General features: G+C 56.3%; 1 protein-coding gene across 6 annotated transcripts in view; it reads right to left on the reverse strand.

Moving 5' to 3' along the window:
* KIRREL3 (kirre like nephrin family adhesion molecule 3) overlaps positions 1-10862 on the reverse strand; it is a 550312-nt gene that overhangs the window by 7414 nt on the left and 532036 nt on the right. For 3 of the 6 annotated variants that reach the window (XM_060304276.1, XM_030840897.2, XM_060304274.1), the window contains 4 exons: positions 10515-10713; positions 9206-9241; positions 5880-5987; positions 3750-3859 (listed from right to left, as the gene is read on the reverse strand). In XM_060304276.1, the coding sequence (XP_060160259.1) occupies positions 3750-3859; positions 5880-5987; positions 9206-9241; positions 10515-10713 (453 nt within the window). Of the gene's footprint in view, position 1; positions 2110-3749; positions 3860-5879; positions 5988-6609; positions 8857-9205; positions 9242-10514; positions 10714-10862 lie in introns of those variants that run through there. The other 3 variants (XM_060304279.1, XM_060304275.1, XM_060304277.1) reach the window with 3 other exon arrangements.

Here is a 10862-nt window from a genome sequence, read left to right on the forward strand (position 1 = left end):
AGAAATCGCTGCTCAGTGGGTAGGAGGTGGGCTAATCGTCCACTTCCCCCAAGGAAAAGCCGGAGAAATGCACTCAAAAGATGCTTGCCATCTGTGCCTCCCCTCCCCACCACCTCTCACTGCCTGGCCCCTGGAGGCAGGTGACAAGAGCCTGGAGGAGATTCCAGATCTCACTGTTGTTCTTGGACCCCTAGCCCCACCCCTCCTGAGAGCTGGAGACCCAGAGGTGGGTGGGTGCAGGGCAGGTCTCTAAGACCCACCACCGTCTTCCTTCCCGTGGGCTACGGTTATCTCCTTCCCGTGGGCTACGGTTATCTCCTCCAGAGATCTTGCTTTGATTCGGTTCAATTCAGTGAGCCTTTATTGACTTCAGGCCAGGCATTGTGCTCAGGGCCAGGCAAACAGAGGTCAGGAGACATTACAGAACAGCTGTGCTCATCAGGGAGCTGGGCTTGTAGATAAATAACTGCAGAACCTCTGGGCAGGGGTCGGGGCCCCGCAGCTGCTCAGCGGGGCTAGGCTTCATGACGGCCTTGAGAAGGAATCAGTGAATAACCACCTCTGAGGTGCTGGCAACTAGGGCCTCACCTGCCATTCACAGCAAGGACTTAGATTATTCGAAGTTATCTTCCCGAACAGAGGCCAGAGAGCCTGGGGACAAGATCATTTCCTGTTTCTCTTTGGTTCTCCAGCACACCTGGTGCAGCGCCTTACACACTGTGGTCATCGACCAAAATCCTTCCGGAGTGGAATCATATTTAATTGTGTTTTATTCATTCTTTGATTGGCCGGTGCCCGGCGTGGCGCGTGCCATACAGTAGGACTGTCACAATTGTTATGTTTATGTCGGATGAATGAATGAAGCGACAAGGCGCTAAACTACTGGAAATTAAAAAAATAATTAGACTTAAGGTGAAAAGTAAAGCACGCTTGGCACACAGTGGGGTTATTATGAATGTGAACAGCCACAGTGGTTCTTGTCCTGTGGCACAGAATGTTCTTCCCATGTATCCCTTCTGCACATGACATGATCTGGGCCAGGTTCCCACCCACTCTCAGAACGGGGCTGTGTCTTCTCCCTTGTGACTCACTTTCCTGATCTCTTTTTGGAGCCCCACAGAATCAGCCAGCGTGCTTCCATCCTGTCACTTCCCCACTAATGCTGCTTTTTTCATTTTCCAGTAAGTGCTGTGGCTCTATCTGGATTGAGTTCTTCTCTTCCACCAGATTCAGCTTCTCAGCCCGCCTCTCCTCAGTGTTGGGGCTGTATCGGTGCCGGGGGTGAAGGGAGTGGCTGGACGAAGGTCTCCCCAAGGGGAGCCCTCAGCGGGTTCTTCTTATCTCCCACTCTTAACTGACGACTGAGTGACCCCCCCCCCCCCGCTTCCCTGAGGGTCTGGACTGGAGAATGGTGTGGAAACAGTCAGAGGCAGTCAGAATATCCCAGTGAGAGGGAATGCAAGGTCCCCAGGGGATGAAGGACAGGCATGGGTACTTTCACACTAGACTCAATCAATCTCATCAACAGAGACGTCCATTCCTGCCCAGGTCTGGACTGTGGTCCCCTCCCTTGTAAGACTGACCGTTCATCTGTGTCAGACACTATGTTAGGTCTGGGCGAAGTAGACATTTGTCTCTTTGTCTTTGAGGAACGCTGGGATACTTGGGGAGGCTGACGTGTAATTAGAGAAATGCACTATGAAAGAGGAACATGCAGAGTGTTTGGGGAGAGCACCAGGAAGTGCATAGCTCTGCCAGCCACGGTGGGGCAAGCCTGGAAAATTGTGGAGGAGGTGACATTTGAGCTGACTCTCGAAGGAGAATGTGAAATTCAACAGACAAAATCAACAGGCCGAGGGAACAGCAGTGCGAAGCCTCCGAGGTATAAAAGACTCGAGGGCTGAGAACTGCAAGTTCTCTGGGGTGTTGGAGGGCTGGATGCATTTGGCAGGAAGACGGGGCTGGACAGGCCGGAAGCCGCTTCCTGCTGAAGGGTCTTGATGACCCGCCTGCTGCTGGAATATCAGGTAGGTCTGGAGCCACCGAGGGTCTTTAAGTAGGACGGTAACAGGATCACATTTGCATCTTAGAAGGACCCTTTGTGGGACTCTGGAGGGTGGAGAGTAAAGTGGTGAAAGATTAGAATGTGGGACCACTTGGGAGGAGGCTGTCATGGATCAGGGGAGCCGTGGTGAGGCCTGCACTTAGGAGTTATAGTGGAGAAGAGGCAGGGGCACAGCTCTGAAAAGATTCTGAAGTGGAATTGTCGGGACCTGAAAATCAACTGGATAGAAGACGAGCAGCAGAGAAAACGTCATTTCAATTCACTAAACGTTGGTGAGCATCTCCCAGGGACCGTGGAAGGCTCTGGGGACACAGGGATGAGTAAGGCAGCTTGCTCACCGTCTAGTGGAGACAGATAAGGAAACAGGTGATTTCACAGCAAAGCAAATAGCGACCGTTCCCTGAGCCCTCACTGTGTTCCACTGGCTCCAGCCTCTTCAGGGGTTCATCCACTGAGCCCTCACCCCGACCCCATGTACCATGACCTTCATCCTATCCTAGAAGAGGAGACTGAAGCACAGAGAGGCCCATGCTCTTGACCGACCTGCTTGCAGCTGCTACTCCAACATATTATAACCGTGACACAGTAGGCACCAGAGTTTTCTAGCAGAGTTTTCCGGGATTTGTTTGGACAGATGGATGGGTGACGGTCCATCGAGGGGGCTTGGGAGGAGAAGCGGCCTTGGGGTTGCTGGAGAAATTATGAGTTTAAAGCCATCCAGTCCCCAAAGAGGAACCTATGCTTGTTGCAGACTTCTGGGGAGATGGGGGGAGCAGGGCATGTACTGGATGTTGATAATATCTATATGTGGAGGATTATATGTTATATCACAACATCTTATGGCAATTATGCACATCTTCTCTCCCTACGGGACAATGGGTCCCTTGAAAGCTGGGACTGCATCTTAGATGCCTTTGAGTCTCCGAGAACCCCAAGCACAATATAGTAGACACACAATAAATCTTTGTTGGCTGAGAATACGAGCACGCTTCGTTTTATTGCGCTTCACAAATATCTCATTTTTTATAAATCCAAGGCTTGTGGCAACCCTGCAGAGGACAAGTCCTTTGGCACCATTTTTCCAAGAGCATCTGCTGCTCACTTCGTGTCTCTGTGTCACATTTTGGTCATTCTTGAGAATTTAAGACTTTGTCATTCTTATCATCTTTGTTATGGGGATCTGTGATCAGTGATCTTTTTTTTTTTTTTTTCTTTTTGGCCACGCCTCACGGCACGTGGGATCCCGCCCCCCCTGCAGTGGAAGCGCGGAGTCTTAACCACTGGACCGTCCCTGTGATCAGTGATCTTTGATGTTACTATTCACTGAAGGCTCAGATGATGGTTACCAGTTTTTAGCAATAACGTATTTTTTAATTAAGATAGGTACCTTTTTAAAGACATAATGCTATTGCACACTTCATAGACTACAGTACATAGGATAAACATGACTTCTGCATGTACTGGGAAACCAAAAATTCCACGTGACTAGCTTTACTGCGGTCTGGAACCCAACCCACAGTGTCTCCTAGGTCTGCCTGGAGGTGCCTGGCCTGTTATGGGGGGGAAGCACATCTTGCCTGATGCTTTGCTTGTCAGGAGCATCTAGAGCATCAGGAAGCCTCTGGTTCTGGGAGCTTCAGGGCGCAGAGGTCGGGGTGGGGCGGGGATAAGATGACATTCTCACCATCAGCTGCTTGATGGTGGGCTGTTCCTCAGCCTCCCGGCCAGAGGCAGGCTCCTTGTGGACAATCTCCACCCGGATGTCATTCCTGGCTGACACGACACCTTTGAGATCTGGCCACAAAATAGGAAAGTGTAGACGACAGAATCAGTTGTCATCTCAGGCATTAGGGCCTGAGATGTCAAGCTCTCCCCTCCCCTCCAGCCCCTGAACTCAGCAGTTTCAGGGCCCACCTGGTAATAGAACCTGTCTGGACGTGCCGTGGGCTGTTGGGACCTCAGAGTACTTTCTCTGCTGGCTCCTGGTTGCACGACCCTCAGCCTTTCCCTGCCTCTCCCGTGGCGTGGGTGGTCATCCCCAACCATTCGGCCACCTGGTCATCCTACTAAATTCTCACCTCCTTCTAGAAGTCTTCCCTGACCTACTCTACCAGGCTCTGATCTCTCTGTTCAGAGAATCACACATCTGTTAGAAAGGACCTTGAGATCCCATGGTCAACCTCCCACCCAAAGCAGAAACGTCCCTGCACTAGTGGTCCAGCTTCCGTAATGGAGAGCTTACGGCTTCTAGAGGAAGAAGCCGATTTATACCTGGAGAGCTCTGTTAGAAAACTCCTGCTGAAATATGCTCCCCCATGATGTCCACTGAGCGGGTGGTGAGGGAGAGCCTGAGACCGCATCACTGGGGGCCCTCAAGAGAGCAAGGCTGCTCAGCTTGGAGGGGAGGACACAGGCAACTTTCTTTCAACACGTGAAGGCTGCCAAGCAGAGGAGGGAGCAGGCTTACCCTGATTATTCTTTTTGTGCCTTCCGCTCATAGAATGTCAGAGCCGGGTGGGGCCCCGAAAGTCACATCAGCCGACCCCTTGCTATTACACAGGAGAGAACCGAGGCCTGGAGTGGCTGTGGCTTGCCCAGGGTCACGGGGTCGAAGAGGCGGGGCCACAAGACAGTCTCTATTGTTCCCACCGTCTCCACCATCCCATTTACCCTTCCATGTGTCTGTCTAGCAAACGTAACTTCAGAGCTACGCCCAGGACGGAGACTCCAGGCACACACGAGTGAAGAGTGCATCACTGCAGCACTATTTACAATAGCCAGAACATGGAAGCAACCTAAGTGTCCATCAACAGATGAATGCATAAAGAAGACGTGGCACATATATACAACAGAATATTACTCAGCCATAAAAAGGAACAAAACTGAGTTATTTATAGTGAGGTGGATGGACCTAGAGACTGTCATACAGAGTGAAGTAAGTCAGAAAGAGAAAACCAAATACCGTATGCTAACACATATATATGGAATCTAAGAAAAAAAAAAAAGTCATGAAGAACCTAGGGGTAAGACGGGAATAAAGACACAGACCTACTAGAGAATGGACTTGAGGATATGGGGAGGGGGAAGGGTAAGCTGGGACAAAGCGAGAGAGAGGCATGGACATATATACACTACCAAACGTAAAATAGATAGCTAGTGGGAAGCAGCCGCATAGCACAGGGAGATCAGCTCGGTGCTTTGTGACCACCTAGAGGGGTGGGATAGGGAGGGTGGGAGGGAGACACAAGAGGGAGGGGATATGGGGATATATGTATATGTATAGCTGATTCACTTTGTTATACAGCAGAAACTAACACACCTTTGTAAAGCAATTATACTCCAAAAAGATGTTAAAAAAAAAAAAGCGCAACCCCAGCATTTTATGGCTAACAACTAAAAGACCCTTAGGAGTGCCCCCAAAGCAATTCCCTGAACCCCCTTTTTCTTTCCTGTGTGGGTGACCTGCTTTTCTGGTTCGACTAGCAGATCTTGGAGGGCAAAGGTCACCTCCCCCCACCCCCCCCCACCCCGGGTTTCAGTACAGTTCCCGATGGGTGGAGAGTGCTGTGTATGTTCAATCTGAGGTGCATGAAGTTCACTTCCGTCCAGCTCAGCCGCAGCAGAGCGCCTGCTCTGTAGCAGATGCCGAGCAAAGCGTCGCCTGTGAAAAGATGCGGGAGGCCCATCCCTGCCCCAGCAGCTCACAGCACTGGTAGGGGCCCTGCTCGCTGTACTCCTGCTGTTACTCCGGGGTAGTCTAAGCTGGCCTTTTTCTCTGCCCCCCTCCCTGAGCTCCCGGGTCTCCCTCCCGTACTTCTCTGGGAGCGGGCACAGCAGAAGGCCACAATGGTTGCCAGAAGGACGAGGAAAGCCACGCCAGCTCCTACGGCCACCCCGATGATGACGGCCATCGGCACAGCCTCTGTGGGAGAGAAGCAAGCAGGCTGATGAGGGAGCTGGGGCAGCCCGCTCTCTCCCCCCAGATCTCACCCAGTTCCTCGGGCACAGCCCCTGCCGAGCTGGGGCCAGACCACGGCGCGTGGGCGCTCCTGGGAAAGGCCACAGGGGCCTGCGCAGGCGCGGGCACAGTCCAACAGGGGTCAGCTCGGGCGGGACACGGTGTGGCGGAGAGGGCGGGCAGACCTGGGAAAGATGGCAGCAGTGGTGGGGGCAGAGAGGCACGCAGACGCGGAGGGGAGGGGAGCGTGGGAGGTGAGAGGCAAGGCTGGTACGCTGAGCTCTCCGAGGTGATACACCGGGAGAGTCGTTAAGTCCTGGCTTTTCTTTGGAAAATGACCAGGGTCACTGCCGCTGTTTGTTCGCTTCGCTTTTTCCTTCTCTTCCCTTTCCCAGGTGCGGAGGGTGGACAATGGACAAGCAGCTTTTAGAGAGTTTTCAGGTCTGAGGCAACTTCCCCTCCGGACCTGGGCATCACAGGTGGTAACAGCCAGGGGCCACGTCGTAGGGGCCGGAGGGCAGGATCACAGCTCCCTCCACCTCTTTCTTTTTTTTTTTTTTTTTGGTCGCGCTGCATGGCATGCACTTCCCCAACCAGGGATCGAACCTGTGCCCCCTGCAGTGGAAGCGCGGAGTCCTAACCACTGGACAGCCAGGGAAGTCCTTCCCCCCACCTCTTTAAGGAGAGATGCCCAGTCCTGCCCCCTCCTCTCCTGGGCCAGTCCTCTGGGCAGGAATCCCGGCACCCCACCCCGCCAGAGAGGCACCTGGAACTCCAGCTAGGCAAAGCTTCCCTCCCTGCTGAGTTCCTGTACTCTGTCTCCTGCCCTAGCCAAGTAGAGATGGAGGTGGGGAGGGTGATGTTAGGCTGGGGTGGGCGCTCTTCCAGACAGTCCTGACCCTTCTGTGTCTGCAGAGGGGGCCTGAGCATATGACGTGGGGCCCTGAGTAGTCCATGGGGGGTTAGAACTAGAGAATGCAGGGGCAGGAGAGCTTAGGGCTCAGAGAGTCCAAGCCTCCCATTTATAGATGGAAACCTTGAGGTCCAGGGATGTCAAGTGACTTGGTTAAGGACACACAGCTACAGTAGAGCCAGTGCAAATCCACGTCTCCTCTTATCCGCCCCCCTCATCCTGCCCAGCTCCGCACACTGCGTCCCATGGCATCCTACAAATCTCACGTCCTCTGTACAGCCCAGAGCAACGTACTTTACCCTCTTTTCTTTACCTGTAAAATAGGATAATTACAGTGCCTGCCTCAGGGGCGCGTCTGGGGTTTAGATGGGTGAATGCAGGCAGGTAAAGGCTGGCACAGAGCCTGGCACCCAAACCGATCCCAGCTTTTGCCTTCGTGTCTGTGTGGGAAGGAGGACCGCAGCAGATACAAGGATAGGAAAGCCCCTTTTTGAGACTCAGCTGCTGCCCCTACCCCACGCTCTCAGTGTGGATGACTGGGGACTCCAGGTATCTGTCCTGAGCTGGAGGTTGGCCTCTCGCCTCTCGCTGTCGTTTTCTTTAAAGAGCAAAAGAAAGGAAGAACCCCGCAGACCCTGGCCCCTGGAGACGCTGCTGGGAGGGGGTGTGGTCCCTCTCCCGGAAGGAGCGCGTGTCCAACGGTTGGCAGTGTTGGCCGTCAGGCTGGGGCTCTCCTTCCAGCCCAGGATTGGCACACTGGTGCATTCATCACCTGCCTACTGGAGCCCGAGACCCCTGTAGGGGGCGCAGGGGAGGCGACGGGGAGGAGGTGGGTGCGACAAACACTCGGGGACTGAAAATGGGAGGCGTTTGGGCTGGTCTCAACAGTCAGGGGTGAGACAATGGACCTGACCTCGCCAGCCCTGCGAGCTTGCTCTGACAGTGAGACGGCCCTGTCTCTAGGTTTGAATTCCTCTAGGAAAGGAAAGCCGCGTTGGAAGTTCGTTGCTTCCATGCTTTTGAATTTTATTGATTTGAGTTGAATTCAGTTTCTCCGAGATTCCTAGGGCATTTCCTTGGAAAACTCGGGTCTTGTCTCAGCTGAGCTCAGAGCCAAAGGATGACGGTGGAAGGGTCCTTAACCTCTCTGGGCCTCAAGGTCTGTGAAACCAGAGAACCAGGGAAGCGGTATTTAAGGCAGCTGTGCCTCTGGCGTCCACATTTCCTTAAGTTGTTAACAGCTGGGGGGTCGTGGTGGTAGCCATCTTATCTGGAGGACTGTCCTGAGTGGGTGGGCGGGGGCAGAGGGAGAGGGTCCTGGGCGGGGGACCCAGGGTGCAGGCACAGAAGAGATGGAGACAGAGGGTGACACCAGCTCAGCACGAGGAGTGGCCCTGAGGGGCGTCAGGGAGAACACAGCAGGAGTTGATATTGTGTGCCCACCTTGTGCTGGCCTGTGCCCGGCCTGTTGCTCTTTAAGGGGCCGTCCGCCCAGAGGGGAGGGGCTGAGCGGGACCCACCAGGGACTTGCTGAAGCGCCTCCTGGGCCGGTGTGGCGGGAGAACTAGGGCAGGGGACCCCTCATCTTCGTCATGGCCTTTGCCGACCCTGTAGGGTCTGGCTTGCCATGTCCTGATTCTCTTTTCTGGGTTTCTCCCTGGAGGGTGGGGGGCAGTTGTCTCCTGTGGGGTCCCAAGAGAGAGCAACTCAACCCAGGGAGCCTGGTGACCCCTTTTGCTGCTGAGTCCCCGGGGAGAGAGGCACTGCCCAGCGGCCTCAGCCCGGTGGTGAGATGACAGCTCCACGGGGAATGCAGGAGTGCGGGAAGGAGGCAGCCAGCAGAAAGCACGGGGTCAGCATGGATTACGCAGGCCACAGCCGGGCTGGGCGGCCCAGGTGTTCTTGGAAGCGATGGCCAAGCTGGTGGTGATGGTGAGAAGCGGAGTCAGGTGGGGGGGAGCTGACCCCAGGGGGAGGAGTCAGGGCTTCAGAAGAGGAGGGGTGGGAGGAAAGACGGGGGAGGAGCAAGTGCCCTGGGCTGCCAGGAGCCTGCGGGGGGCAGCAACAGTGGAGGCGGGTCTCGGGGTCTCTAGACCCGTGCTGCCTGGAGGCTCTCTCCCTGCTGCTCTGACTGCACTAAAGTCTCAAGATGGGGGAGGGCAGAGACGTTAGCGGCTGCCCTGGCCTCCCGACCCACACTTTGGGCTCCCTCCCCCTCTAGCCCAGCAGCCCCTCCCCCATCCCGGGGAGTCTCATGTCTCCTTCGTACCTGCTTCCAGCCCGGCTCCCGACTTCATTTCCGAACCTGTTTGGAAATAAAGCAAGAGTCCACAGCCAGGGCCTGGCTGGCCAGGGTGGGGTGGGATTGGGGGCGGCGCGGCCCTCTGGAGGGTCTGGGGTGGTTGGGGGCTCCCTCCTGCATCACATCTCCAGGATGCCCCACAGATCCGGGCTGGCCGAACTGAACCCGGAGTTCGTTCAGACTGACTTAGGGACTCCAGACGGGTGGGACCAGAGAGAGAGGTCAAGGCTGGGGTGGGAGTTGGCTCTGAGGAGGGGGGGTGAGAACACTAAGGGGCGGGTAGAGGGGTGGGGCACTGAGGGGAAGACATGGAGGGGAGGCAACAGTGGACCGGGAGGGTTGGGATGACGTGTGGATGATATTATGCAAATTATGTGCAAAGCATTAGCAAAGCAGCACTTATGAGGGAAGAGGTGTTGGGAGCAATGCGTGATCCACAGGGCAGCACTGCGGCCCCAGGGGCCCAGCTGAGACCACCTGCTTGGCCCAGAATCTCTTCCAAGGCCTGACAGCCTGTGGGTGGGCCTTAAGCTTGGAGGGGTCGGAGACTGCCAGGGCCGAGGCCCCCTGGACCGTTCCTGTCTTGGACGAACCCCCGCTGGCCAAGGGGCTAGATCCGCAGCCCATCTCAGGACCTGGTGTGCCACTGGCTGGCTGCCTCACTTCTCTGGAACCCCCTCCATGCCCCTCTGAGGCCCCCCGGCCTCCGAGCCTGAGTCCTTCCGAGCTCTGAGCCCTTCTGCCCGGCGCTGCCCTGCTGGCCGGGGTCTCCTTCAGAGCACAGCGCTCCAAGTGTCTCCTGTGTCCCCATGGGGAGCTGCAGGCAGCCTGAGGCCAGTCCCCTGCACACCAGGGATTGGACAGCTCAAGTGCCACTCCTTAGCTTAGCACGGGCACCCTCGGGTTTGGGGCAACTGGACTGGCTTGTTGGCTTAACGGGCTGGGCCAGGTTCCCCAATACGCCCATCCTGGTGCATCCCCGTGGGGACACTGCTCAGCGATCACGCCCCCAGAGGGCCCCAGGGGACCGCTGAGAGCGGGGAAGCCAGGGCCTTTAGGCAACGCGGCGCCTGCTGAGGGGCCAGCACCTGGGCAGCTGTCCTCCTGCTTGTTCTGGTGCAGGCCAGTGCCCCTGGGCTCGGGGGGCCGGCTGACCTGCAGCGGCTGCGTGGCAGGTGAGGAAGGGCCTCCTGCCCGCCCGCAAGTGTAGGCGCTCTGTCCCCCCCAGGGCCCCGGAGGACCTTGCCTGGGGCCCTGCCCTCGCGGGGAGCCCCACCTTGCTCCTTGAGCCGGATGATCTCCGTGTCAGAGCCGAAGCTGTTCCAGGCAGTGCAGTTGTAGATGGTCTGGAAATCGGCCCGCACGATGCTGCTGATGGTCAGCGTAGAGATGACGCCCTCCTCGGTGCTGACCGTCTCCACCGTGTAGCGGCCCGATGTCCCCGACTCCAGCACGTTCTCCTTCCAGGACCAGGCCTGCCCAGGTGCGCAGAATTAGGAGGACATCCTGCCAGAGCCGCCCCGCCAGGACCACCGTGCCGCCTCCCTGCTCCTGGGTGGACGCTGCCAGGCCCGCGCTCACGCTCACCGCCACACGGCACAGGTCGATGCGCACGCCACAACAC

The sequence above is a fragment of the Globicephala melas genome, chromosome 8, assembly GCF_963455315.2.
Source record: "Globicephala melas chromosome 8, mGloMel1.2, whole genome shotgun sequence".
NCBI classification, from domain to species: domain Eukaryota; kingdom Metazoa; phylum Chordata; class Mammalia; order Artiodactyla; family Delphinidae; genus Globicephala; species Globicephala melas.